Here is an 11,667-nt window from a genome sequence, read left to right as displayed (position 1 = left end):
CTCGCCTCACCGCGGAGAAGCCGGAGTCCCTCCGCTGTGTCCGCCTCCGCCGGCCGGACCACCGCGCGCCGCTCTTTCAGGGAGCCGTTCGGTCGTTCAGGGAGCCTCCAGTCGGGGTTTCCGATGCTTTCTGTCTATCGTGGACCTCCTCTGCTGTGGTCATGGTCTCATTACACAGAACGAGGGGCAGCGAGGAGCACGTTTTTTTTTTTTTTTTTTTACTGTAAAAACAGCCCGGAGCTCCTGTTTACGGCGGCTGACATCAAAACTTTCCCGAGAAGAAGCCGCAGCTGCGGGCAGAAAAGTCTTACCTGAAGACAGCTCGTATGAATAAACTTTTAGTAAATGGCAGCTGAATGGGTCCCACATTAAGCCTAAAAACACCCCCAAAACAGCTGTGTTTAACATTAACTGCTATGACGGAAAAGACCAGCCCATCGCATGAAACTCTCTGTTCTGATTGGCTTAAACACCTGTCCGTTATTAAGTCAAGCTTCCTGATTTGTTCAGATGGATTTCCACTGCCTGAAAGCTTCACATCTTTTCTATTGCTTTCGTAAGTGTGCCAGTTGAGTTGTCATTGTTATGACACATCTGGACTCTACTAATTACACTTTTTTTAGCCAACTAACTTAGCCAGCACTTTTTATACCAATCCAGTTTGACTCTAGTGTTAAATTTGTTTTATAAAATTATTGGGGGAAAAATACAAGTATTCGTAGAATGCTTTAAATCACTCTTATATGTGTGTATTTGTGTGTGTCATAATTATTTTCATTGAAAACAAAAACACTTTAATCAGTTTTTTTTAGTTCTCAAAAGGTCCAAAAGGTGGCGCCAAATTTCGTACTGGAACACCTGATGCCATTTTCGCTATGAAAAACCATCTTTATCATTTAAAAAAATATTTTTGTAATTATTTTTTTACAATTCATTCTCTGCATGATTCACTTTCTACATTAAACTCTGTCAAAATATCGCCCTTGTATCGACACAAACAAGTGTCGCTATGGCAACCCACTCCTCTGCATCAGAGATTATGCACAACTTCACGTGCAAAGTTGGAAAACAACTTAGATATATAGAAAAGAGAGAGAAAAAAACAACAAGGAGGAGAAGGGGGTTTTCTTTGAAACACTTTCATTATTTTCTCCACACAACTGAAAAACAAAACAGTGTTTCCAAGAAAGAAAGGAAGAAAGAAAAAGAGAGAGGAGATACAAACTATAAGGAGAGCTCGGCATGCTGTAGCATGCTGCAGATGAATAGAGTGGTGCACAGCATCCTCACCACCTGGATGGCACACAGCAGACCCTCTTGGACCAGTTTCAGTTTGCAACCCACCATGAGATCAAGAACATGTACGCGTGAGGTTGCAGGCACCTTGGACTGCTGCAGTAAGGTAAAGATGCACCACAAATGAGCCATCTTACTCACCAAAAAAAAAAGGGAAAAACTTGCCAGCTGTCCATGAGGTTGTTACCGATGGCAACGGACACGGCGGCTGGTCAACCATGTGAGTTACAAAAAAAGAGACAGGAGCACCTATGATTGCATTTTGATGTTGGGGGATGTGAACAATACAAAACTTGCTGGGCTGTTGTTCCTAAATAGGGGTGTAACGATTCATTTTAATAATATCTTAATGTGTGGTTGCTGATACGATTCATAGTCGAATTAAAAAAATATTTTTTTCTCTTCTAACTTGTCCTGTCCAACAACTGAGCAAACAGATGAGAGCTGAAAGCCTTTTGTTTTGGACCGGTTTTACTATTACAATAGGGGGTTATGTATCCTTGGATAGACAGGGTGTATATTTGTATAAACCCCTTTTTTAATGTTTTTTTTAAATCATGTATTCATTTATTACATTTTCTGTTGATGTTAATTCATTTTGAATGATCTGATTCACTAACTTAAAATCGATCCAGGACATCTTTTAGCCAAAAAATTCAAACAAGATGGCTCAGAAAGAAATACCTGGTACTGACCAGTGCATGTGTAGTTTTCCGGATTCCTTGTATATCTTGCAAGGTAATCAAGTGCAAATTAAATATATATACAAATAAACAAGTAAACAAGAATTAATGACAAATACATTCAAGTTTTAGTTTACTAAAGTTCAGCCCGCTGTTGATTTTCCACATCAAAAGAATGCAAAGGGAACATTATTAGAACATTCTATCACACTGTATATTAAATTCAAAGTGTTTCCACACATTGGACTGGAATGATGGGCTAATCAGTTTTTGCTGCCATCATGTGAATGTTGTCCGCTGTAATGGCACTTGATTGTTTTTACTTTAAAGTAAAATAAACCTTTAGTGTCTCAATCCAAATGGTATTTTCCAAGATTGATATCATGGATTGATTTCATTTAGAAATGATTTCAGAATAGTGTAGGTCGATTTGATTAACAACTTCTCTCAGACAGATCAGTCCAGTTGGATTGTAGGAATAGAAATCGATTCGCAGATTAAGTTGATTAATCGTTACACCCCTACTCCTCAAGCATTTCAGTTATGCTTTTAGACTCAACAAAGACGTGTCAGTGCATGCGCCGTTGCATTTAAATGGATTTGCATTAAAATAGTTATTTTAACTGATCTCGCCATATCATAGATGCTAATTTCCTAAATCTCTCCGCCTTTGCAGCCACCTTTGCGTTGGTAGAGTAGGCGCAGGGTTTCACTAAGGATGACCTGCTTCCAACAACCTCCAGCTCAGAGGAAGCTCTGTCCTCGACTGGTGTGCATGTGTGTGGAGGTGGGAGTGGGAGGAAGAGACGGGGTGCGCACGGCTGATGCTTGCAGGCAGGACGCTGGATGCGAAGAGCCTAATCGGTGACCAAGCTGCTCTGAAAACGCTCGCGAAAAAACACGGCGATACAGAAACAGCAAAACCTGCACGGGATGAGAAAGGAGGAGACCTGGAGATGGAGCGCCCTCTCCTATTAGCCAGCTGAATGTGAACCATCAATAACAACAGCCGGGCTGCAGGAGGTACCAAAAACAAAAAGGCTGGAGTTTTACAAAGAGGTTAAAAAATAAAGAATAGAGCCATCAACATATTGTACTTGAGAGGAAACATCCATAAATAAACCAGAAGATACAAATCTGTTGAAAACTATGATTTGAAATGAAAAAGTTCATCAGTTCTGTCTGCACGCTCGCCGGTCGAAGAGCCAGATCGACTCAGCCTACTTGTTTGGAGCTGTCTACGCTCACTCAAGTCCAGGTTCTGGACAGCATTTCGTCCTTGTAGCCCAGCTTTTTGGACCGTTCCTTGGTCTTCTTTGTGGTTCCAAAGGAGCGGGACTGAGCTCAGAGCCCTCCTGGGTCCTCATCCTCCATCTCTGGGCGCAGACAGGGGCAGCAGATTGGCCCTAATACTCAGAAGAATTGATAGCTGTTTTAGCATAGTTGACTCTTGAAGCAGTGCTGTCTTTAAATAAAAAAGTGTATAAACAAAATAGCCACTGCAATGTTGAGCAGAATCACCATGACAACCAGGATGGAGCTGTAGGCCTGCGTGGGAGAAAGATAAAAAAAAGAGAAGAGAGTGTGTCAGTATTAAGGACGCATACAGAGAAAATTCACACACTTGAGGCTGTTTTCAGACATAAAAAAACACATTCAGCCTCCATGCAAACACACAGCCAGTCATTTCAAACCATCATCTCTCAGGCAGAAACAAAGAAGCTTGTTTTAAGTGTTTGTGAGTTAAAGAAGACATCAGCTTTAGTGAAATCCGCTATAAATCTTTTTCTGATTTCATTCCACGCAGGAAAAGACAGTTAAAGTTCATCTTTTCAGAGAATCTTGAAAAACGACATAAATCTTTAAATAAAACAGTCATGCAGCATCTTATACAGAATATGTTTTGCATCTTTAAAAATAAATATTAAAATTGCGCTTATTTGTCCATAAAATGTTTTTTTATATTAAGCTGACAACATTTAGCCAAAGTAAGGCTTGTATTAAGGCTTTTGTTTTGATAAATTACAGATTATACGATTTGATTTTGATTTGATTCATTGATTTATTTCAAGCATTGTAGTCAAAGCAATAAAAGAATTTACACATATTTATCAAACTTTTTACAGAAATGTTGAAATACATAGATAAAAAAGACAGAACATAAGACAAAACAAAAAAGTCACTTAAATCACATTTGCTTAATTAATTTACAGTGATTATTAACTAAAGTCAAGTAGAGCTTGATTTATTGCCTGAAAAGGAGTGGGAAGAAGTGAATTTATATAATCCCACCCCTACTGAGTTAATTCATTTTATAGTTTTACAGTTTTTGTAATCCAATTCTGATCCTATAGATTCTTTTCAAGTATCAAAAGCCAGTGCCTAGTAATGATTGATTATCTTCATAAAACATTTATTCATGATTTTAGTAAACAGTAATCATTATGTAATAATCATTGCTTATTATTAGAACACATTATCACATTAAATTATTGCTACACGTTGCAGATCAAGTAAAGAAAATCAATATCTTATTGATTGTGATTCAAACATCTTACCAATCATTATTGCACATTACAAGTAACATAAATATATTTAAGTAAGATAAGTAATATAAGTAATTATAAGTTAAAAAAAAGTATTACAAAAAATCACACAAAGAGCAAACTTGTGACAACAGCCTGTTTTTCTGAATAACAGTAACTCTGGTAGGTCTCCAGTAGGTGGCGGTAACAGATTAGAGTGTATTTAGACAGCTGGAAACCAGGCTGCATTGTAAAAAAATGTCATAGTTAATGAATAAGAACATTAAACTGCGATATTCATGCCGGAAAACCTAATAAATAAAATTCGCATTTAACATACATTTGACCGTGTTAGAGTAAATAAATTAAAAACCTTATATTCTAAATTTCCTTTTTTCCTAAAACTTATTTTAAAATACTAAATGACAACTATCCATCTAAACAACGTTTAGGACTACAATTTAATATAAATGATATTTTGTGAACATTCTGCGAAAAAGAAATTGAATTGAATTTTTCTTTTGTCCCCAATTAAAAATGTTTTGTAAAGAACTAATGAGCTGTAAAATATTTTCTCAAAACTGGCAATTTTTTCATTAAACACGATCATATTTGGTATCAATTAGAAGAAATCCGTATAAAGATAAATCTCTGCCTTGCTAAATTTTACAAAAACAATTAAAAATACATGAAGCCCCCACCAAAAATTTAGAATTTACAAAAATGAATTCAAACTATATAGATGCGTGGCTAAAAAAAAACCCAATTAAAATCATTATTATTAATTTTGCCGCTCTCTCGAAGTTTTATCTTCATTTCATTAGTTGTATTTTTTCTGTTTCCCTCTGCATTTGTTCCCTCTGTTTGCATACACGCCATGTCTTCATTGTAGTTAATTTTTTTTGTAATGTGTTAATTGCTCAATAAAAAAGAAAAAAAGAAAACAGGTTGGACTGTTTTGACTTTCTGTAATAGACTTGAAATTGAAGTCAGTTCAAAAAATAACCACTAGAGTCTTGTTACAATAATCAGTCATATTTTTTTGCATTTTCCTGTTTTGTGAAGCACTTTGAATTACTTACGAATTGTGTACAAATTGTGCTATAAAAAAACTTGCCTTGCCTTATGAAGTAAAATTGGCAAATAAACAGATGTTGAAGTACTTGCAATGTGGTTCCAAAGTCTGTTTTCACATATGGAGTAAGATATGAAGTTTGAAACATTATCTTTGTTATCGTCTTACAACTGACAGGTGACCGCTGAATGTACAGCTCTAAACCACCCTTACTGTGCGGCTCTAATGACAATCCTATTTGTCCTGCCTTTTATACTAAAAAAAACTGACTTGAAACCATTCATTTTCTATTCCGTTCTTCCCTTTCGGGGTCACGGGGCTGCCGGAGCCTGTCCTGGCCACTTGTGGGCGAAGGCAGGGGACACCCTGGACAGTTTGCCAGTCTGTTGCAGGGTAGAATGTCCTCAATCCCACACCCATTCACTCTCATGCTCACATTCACACCTAGGGACAATTTAGATTAACCAATTAACCTATGAAGCATGTTTTTGGATGGTGGGAGGAAGCTGGAGTCCCCGGAAAGAACCCATGCATGACTGCCCCCCCCCCCCCCCCCCCCCAGGTGGAGAACATGCAAACATCGAAAGGTCCCCATTCATGTTCTGTGCCACCGTCACTGGGTGATATCAGCACAAACTTGTTTTTTTTGTTGTTTTTTTACTTCTCCTGTCCAGCAGCTGAGCAAGCAGATCAAAGCTGAAGGCCTCTTGTGTTGGACAGCTTTAACTGTTACAATAGGGATCTTCAGACAAACTAAGTATATATTTGTATGAACCCCTTTCGTATTTGAGGCTAAGATTTATTCATAATTATTATGTTTACATGCATTCCTAATCTGGCATTGGTCAATCTAAGCTTGGTGTTATCTTTTTGTCTTCAGTGTGTAAACAGATGTTGTGAAGGACTCTGGTTTAGTGGCTCCTTAGCAGATGTTTGGGTCATGGAGGTGAAGGTCAGTCCATCTGACCTCCAGCCCACCCAAACAGCTGCAGATCTTTGGATAATTCCAAACATGACCCCTCTCTGCAAACACGAATTTGTCTGGAGTTAAAATAATCTGCTCTTTTTAAATAATTGTGTTTAAAAAAAACAACCTGCAGAGATATCAAAGTTTTAATTAAGTCTGAAATAATTTTAGCAACGACTGCTGAGGGAAAATGAGACTGAATGCAGCAGTTTGCAAGGCTGTTCAGCTGCATTAGAGCTGAACACATTTCTGTGGAGGAAAACAGGCGGAGCGACGGCTAAACAAATGTCTGTTAATCTGCAGGATCATCCAAAGTTTTAACTTTGACCAACAGAACCATGAAGGAGTCTTAATTACATTCCACAAAGGCTTTCACATGGGTCTCCTGTATTTTAAAACGGGTTTGCTTGTCATGTTGACCAGATAAAGTCATTTTTGTGGTACAAATATTTAATTACTACAAGAAAAGAAGAGTTTTAGGGCCAGGTTACAAAAACAAAAACATTTTTTTTTTAAATACGGCTTTAAAGTCCTAAATTTATGAGAAAAAAGTCATAACTGTTAAATTACTAGGATAAAGTTGTATATTTATGACATTAAAAGTCAAAAGCTAAATTTACGAGAGAAAAAACACCAAAATTGTTCGTTTATCGATCTGTGCTCAAAGATAAAAGATGTGAAGTGTTTTGTGAAGCTTTGTTTCCAGATAGGTTTTAAAATCAAAGAAATTCTGAACTTTTTGGAAACTCGAAACCAAATTATTGTTAGTGTAGCCGGCTTTCTGGGGTTTGGTGTCGGTTATGAGAAGTTTCAAATGTAAAATTAAAAACTAAAGAGCTCAGAGACTCGTTGGAGTGTATGTAACTCAATTAATATTTTATTCAGTAAAACACCTGTTTGGAAATGTCCCATGATGCACTGGGCTCAGTTTCTTGTTCTGCTCTCTTCTTTTTTGTGTAAACTAATCTCTCTTAACTTTGTTTTCTTTACTGCTGCCGTTTTGCTTGTCAAGATCACGTAGTCTGACATCACATAAAAACATTTCCACTGAACTGATATCTGCACTGAACTGGAATGTGGCTTTTTTCACTAACTGGTGCTGCAGAGATGAGCTGAACTGAGATGAACCCAAAGACAGCAACGCTGCCTGATTTATTAAAGCAGATTCTGATAAGCGAGCCACAGTTGCCGAGAGACGTTCTTGAAAAAACACCCCAAACAAAAAGGCGGGTGACGTTGAAGTACTCCATATCTCCACTTTAAAGCACCCCCCCAAAGGTTTTTCTTTTTTTAATCTTAAAATACAGGACTGTCTAATCTCTCCCATGCAGTGATGCATTTGTGCTTTCAGGACTTGTGGGCTTGACAACAGAACTGTGGTCCTTTCTGGTCCTCAACCAGAAGCTGGAAAACACCGCAGAACTGCAGTAGTCTGAGTGCTGAGCAGATCTGGAGTGCGGGGTAGATTATGTTTACCTGTTCAAAGCCTTCTCTCTGGGAGGTTTACCTCACATATTCTGAAGACCTGTGAAATCATTCAGCTCTTTTTCTGTCTGCCATCATCGATGCAGATGGGAAAACTTGGAGGTCTAGGATAAACCTTGCTTGTGTAAATATGGGCCACTGGGACGCTCAGAAGCTGAATTTTCTGAATGATGCTTCTGAGTGGACGTGGAAGTGATGCTTTGTAGCTTTTATTGCAGAATTAGCTGGAAGCGTCCAGCAGGAAGTGATTGACTGAGCGGCGTTGGTCTCCACGGTGCTCCCTGTTTATCTTTGAGATAGCATCTATGTATGTTACACAAATCTCACTTGCTTCTCTGCTGCACCACTGTTACCGACACACACCGACCGATTGGCCGCCGCTGAAGCAAGGCATACACTGTTCCCTAGCAACAGAGCGCCGGCGAACCAATAGGGGGCTTTCTGTGAGGAAGGGGCCAGTTTTCTCTTCTGCTGTTACTAAGGTGCAGAGAGGACCGCCGGGGCTCCATCTATCTGTTCGCTGTGTGTGAGCATGTTTGCGTTTTACACCTCTTACAGGTAGACGCATCAGAAAGCTGCAGAAAGATTTGCATTAAGGATGCGTGCGCAGCAGCGAATATAGGACTGGGTTATTTTTCTGCTTCTATCCCTGTTGCTTCATTAGCTAATGCTGCAAACACATTATCAGGATTACCAAGGTTCATGCCGTCCCCTATCCCAAATCGGGCCAAAAAATCATATTAGAGCGGCGTAATCTCCCCTCTGCTCACTCATAGCACACAAAATCTTTTATTTCACAAGGTTAAACGTCCCGTGGGATTATCTTAATATGTGGAATAACACGGAGTTATGTCACTGCGGATGGGGAGTGCTCTCATGACAGTAAATCCTTTTAGTAAAATCAGTGCGTGGAGGTGACATGGCAGATATGACAAATAATAACATGCAGCTGCTGTCCCGTTATGGAGCTCTGCAGATGTCCAAAAGAAAGGGGGAAAAAAACCACTGTAACATACTAAACTTTAAATAAAATAATTTAATATATTAGCAGAAGGAGATAGTTTTTCCTGAAAATTATATATATCTTCTTTTATTAAAGTGTCCTAATGATTGTAAAATATTTAAAATATATCACAATAAGCTTTCGTTCATCTTTGTTTCTCACATAAAAAAGAAACCTTAATTTTCCTCTCTGATCATCTTTTAATCCACACTAAAAGCGTTCCCAGTGGTCTTTTTTTTATTATGATCTTGTACTTTTTAAAAAAAATTAAAAAAACAGTGTAGTTTCTAAGACATAGCTTCAGCAGGAGATCATTAGAAAATCACTCTCGGGGGGGGGGGGGGGGGGGGGGGGCAGCGGCGCCGGATGGGCTGCCCATCTGCACCTGGGGCTGGGATCGGCCCTTCCCTGGCTCTGGGACGGGATGGGACAACCCTCTCGGGGCCCCCGGTCGCTCTGGGTGTCATCCGCTTCGGCTGCGGGGTCTGGGGTGGGGTGGGGTGGGGGGCTTGTCGGCCCTGTCCTGTGGGGGGGCGTTCTGGGGGGGGGGGGCGGGGGGCATTATTGGTACGGGTCGGGGGGGCTAACGGGTCGGGGTCTCCGCTGAGGCAATCAGTGGTTGCCTCGGCCGGTTGGCCTCCTCGGTCCCGTCAAGGCCTGACCAGAGCTCCTCTAGGGCCGGCGTCTGGGGGTGGGGGCCTGGGCTTGCTCCGGGGGGGGGGGCGACGCTTTCTGGCTCCTCTCTCTCTGTGTGGGGTAGGTGGTGCCGGGCCTGGGGTGTCGGCGCCTCCGGGGGTGGGGCCCCTGGGCTGGGTGGCCCTGGCCCCTTTTCTGGGGGGGGGGGCTGGGGGACAGCTGTTTGACCACCGGGGGACAGTCTACCAGCTGTCCCCAACTTACCCCCTTCCTCATATAACCTCATATTGGGGTGAGGGGGTGGGGGGTCTAGCCTGCGATGCGCCTTGTGGGGGGGCTACTTGGCAGTGGCCCCCCTCCTATGGTTGCCGTATGGAGTGGGCCCCCCCTCTTTCGGTTTTATTTGCACCTTAGACATGTAGGGTCCTTGGTAGGGGGGGTGCTTGGACATCACTGCAAGCAAGCAGCAGATGTCCTCCTGGCACCCTACCTGCCAATTTTAACCGCACCTCAGACATTTAGGGCCCCTTGGTGGGGAGGGTGAGGGGACATCACTGTGAGTAATCAGGAGATGTCCCCTTAGTGCCCTACTCACCAATTTTAACTGCACCCCCCTTAGTACACACACCCCTACCCCTTCAATATATACATTCCAACATAAACACACACGCATGCACACACACACCCTCTCAAACACACATACACGCACACACATTTTGCAAGGAAGGTGGGACCTGGGTCCATCTGTCCCCTACCCCCTCCCTGGTGGGGGGTGCGGGCCCCTTGGCGACGGCGGCCGTGTCCCTTGGGTGCCGGCTCCTGGGGCCCGGCGGTGCTCTCTCCGCACGGTGGGGGGGTTCATATTACACCTGAGCCGGGGGTTTTCGTGTCCCTGGGGGGTAGGTCCTGGTCCTTGCCCCTGAGCGCTGGGCCCCGCAAAAACTTCCAACATGGCCGAGCCTGGTCGGCCCATATTTATAACACCCCTTGTGGACCACCCTTTTTTCCCCGGGGTTCCCCCCTCCTGGGCGGGGGCGGGGTGCCCCTGCCTTGCTCCTCCCTGGACCAACCGTGGGCCGGGTGGGTGGCTGCCTGGAGTGCGAAGCGGGTCTCCCTTGGGGGGTCCTGGCTCGTACCTGGGGTTGGGGCGGGGGGATGCCCGGAACTCCTGGGTGGTGGTGGGGTGCTCGTCTGGGGCTGTGGGCGTCCTTCTCCGGTGGGGCCCTGCGTTGGGCTCTTCCGGCGCGGCGGGGGGGGCTGCTTTCCTGGCTGGGCTGGGGCGGCGCTCTCTTTCCCTCCGCGCCTCCCTGCTCTCTGGCTCTGGGGGCCTCGCGGCGGTCCTGCTGGCCCTGGCCTAGGTGGCGGTCTTGGTCGCCCGGGGGGCGGTTGTTCCCTGCCTGTTCCCGTGTGGCGTCGGGGGAATTACGGCTGCCGCTGCTGCTGCGGCGGGGGTCTGGGTGTGGGGGTGGCTGGGCGCTCCTCCTCCTTCTTTTCACATTCCACCATCCATTTTAGAAGAACATAAACACTCACCTGAGCACAGGTGTTAGCTCACCTTTGCACTAATAGTTTGCATGATTGAATGAATGAAAGATTTCACACTAGTTGGTTTAAAGGCATAGGTATGCGTTCGTGAACACTATCTGTTTTGTGCACATGTTGACATGTGGACATTTTTTGCAGCTAGCAGGTGTGTTGATAATATTTGAGTGTGTGTGAACAGGCCCTGCCCTTTTGAACTACATTTGAACCGTACCGTAATGATAAACAACCAGTAAACCTGTCTGCTCTATGCTGCTTCATGGTCTTACCCCCCCCTCTCACTATCACACCCCCCCCCCCCCCCCCCCTCTGACATCCCTCCCTCTTCTTCCCTTCTTTCCTTTTCCGTCCGGTCCAACACCAAAGATTTTCAAACATGGTTGAAATGAATAAAGTTTGTTTAGAAAAAAAGAAAAAAAAAGAAAAAAAAAGAAAATCACTCTCCCGCTAGCTTA

General features: G+C 42.9%; 1 protein-coding gene across 1 annotated transcript in view; it reads right to left on the bottom strand.

The window, feature by feature from the left end:
- Nucleotides 1–1,123: 1,123 nt before the first annotated feature.
- jph3b (junctophilin 3b) overlaps nt 1,124–11,667 on the bottom strand; it is a 56,988-nt gene continuing 46,444 nt past the window's right edge. Inside the window, exon 6 of the mRNA XM_011476331.4 lies at nt 1,124–3,527. Within this exon, the coding sequence (XP_011474633.2) occupies nt 3,447–3,527 (81 nt within the window). The 3' untranslated portion in view covers nt 1,124–3,446. The remainder of the gene's footprint in view (nt 3,528–11,667) is intronic.

Source organism: Oryzias latipes, chromosome 6 (genome assembly GCF_053564925.1).
Source record: "Oryzias latipes strain Hd-rR chromosome 6, Olatipes_Hd-rR_3.1".
NCBI classification, from domain to species: Eukaryota; Metazoa; Chordata; class Actinopteri; order Beloniformes; family Adrianichthyidae; genus Oryzias; species Oryzias latipes.
This window is presented reverse-complemented; position numbering and strand designations above follow the sequence as displayed.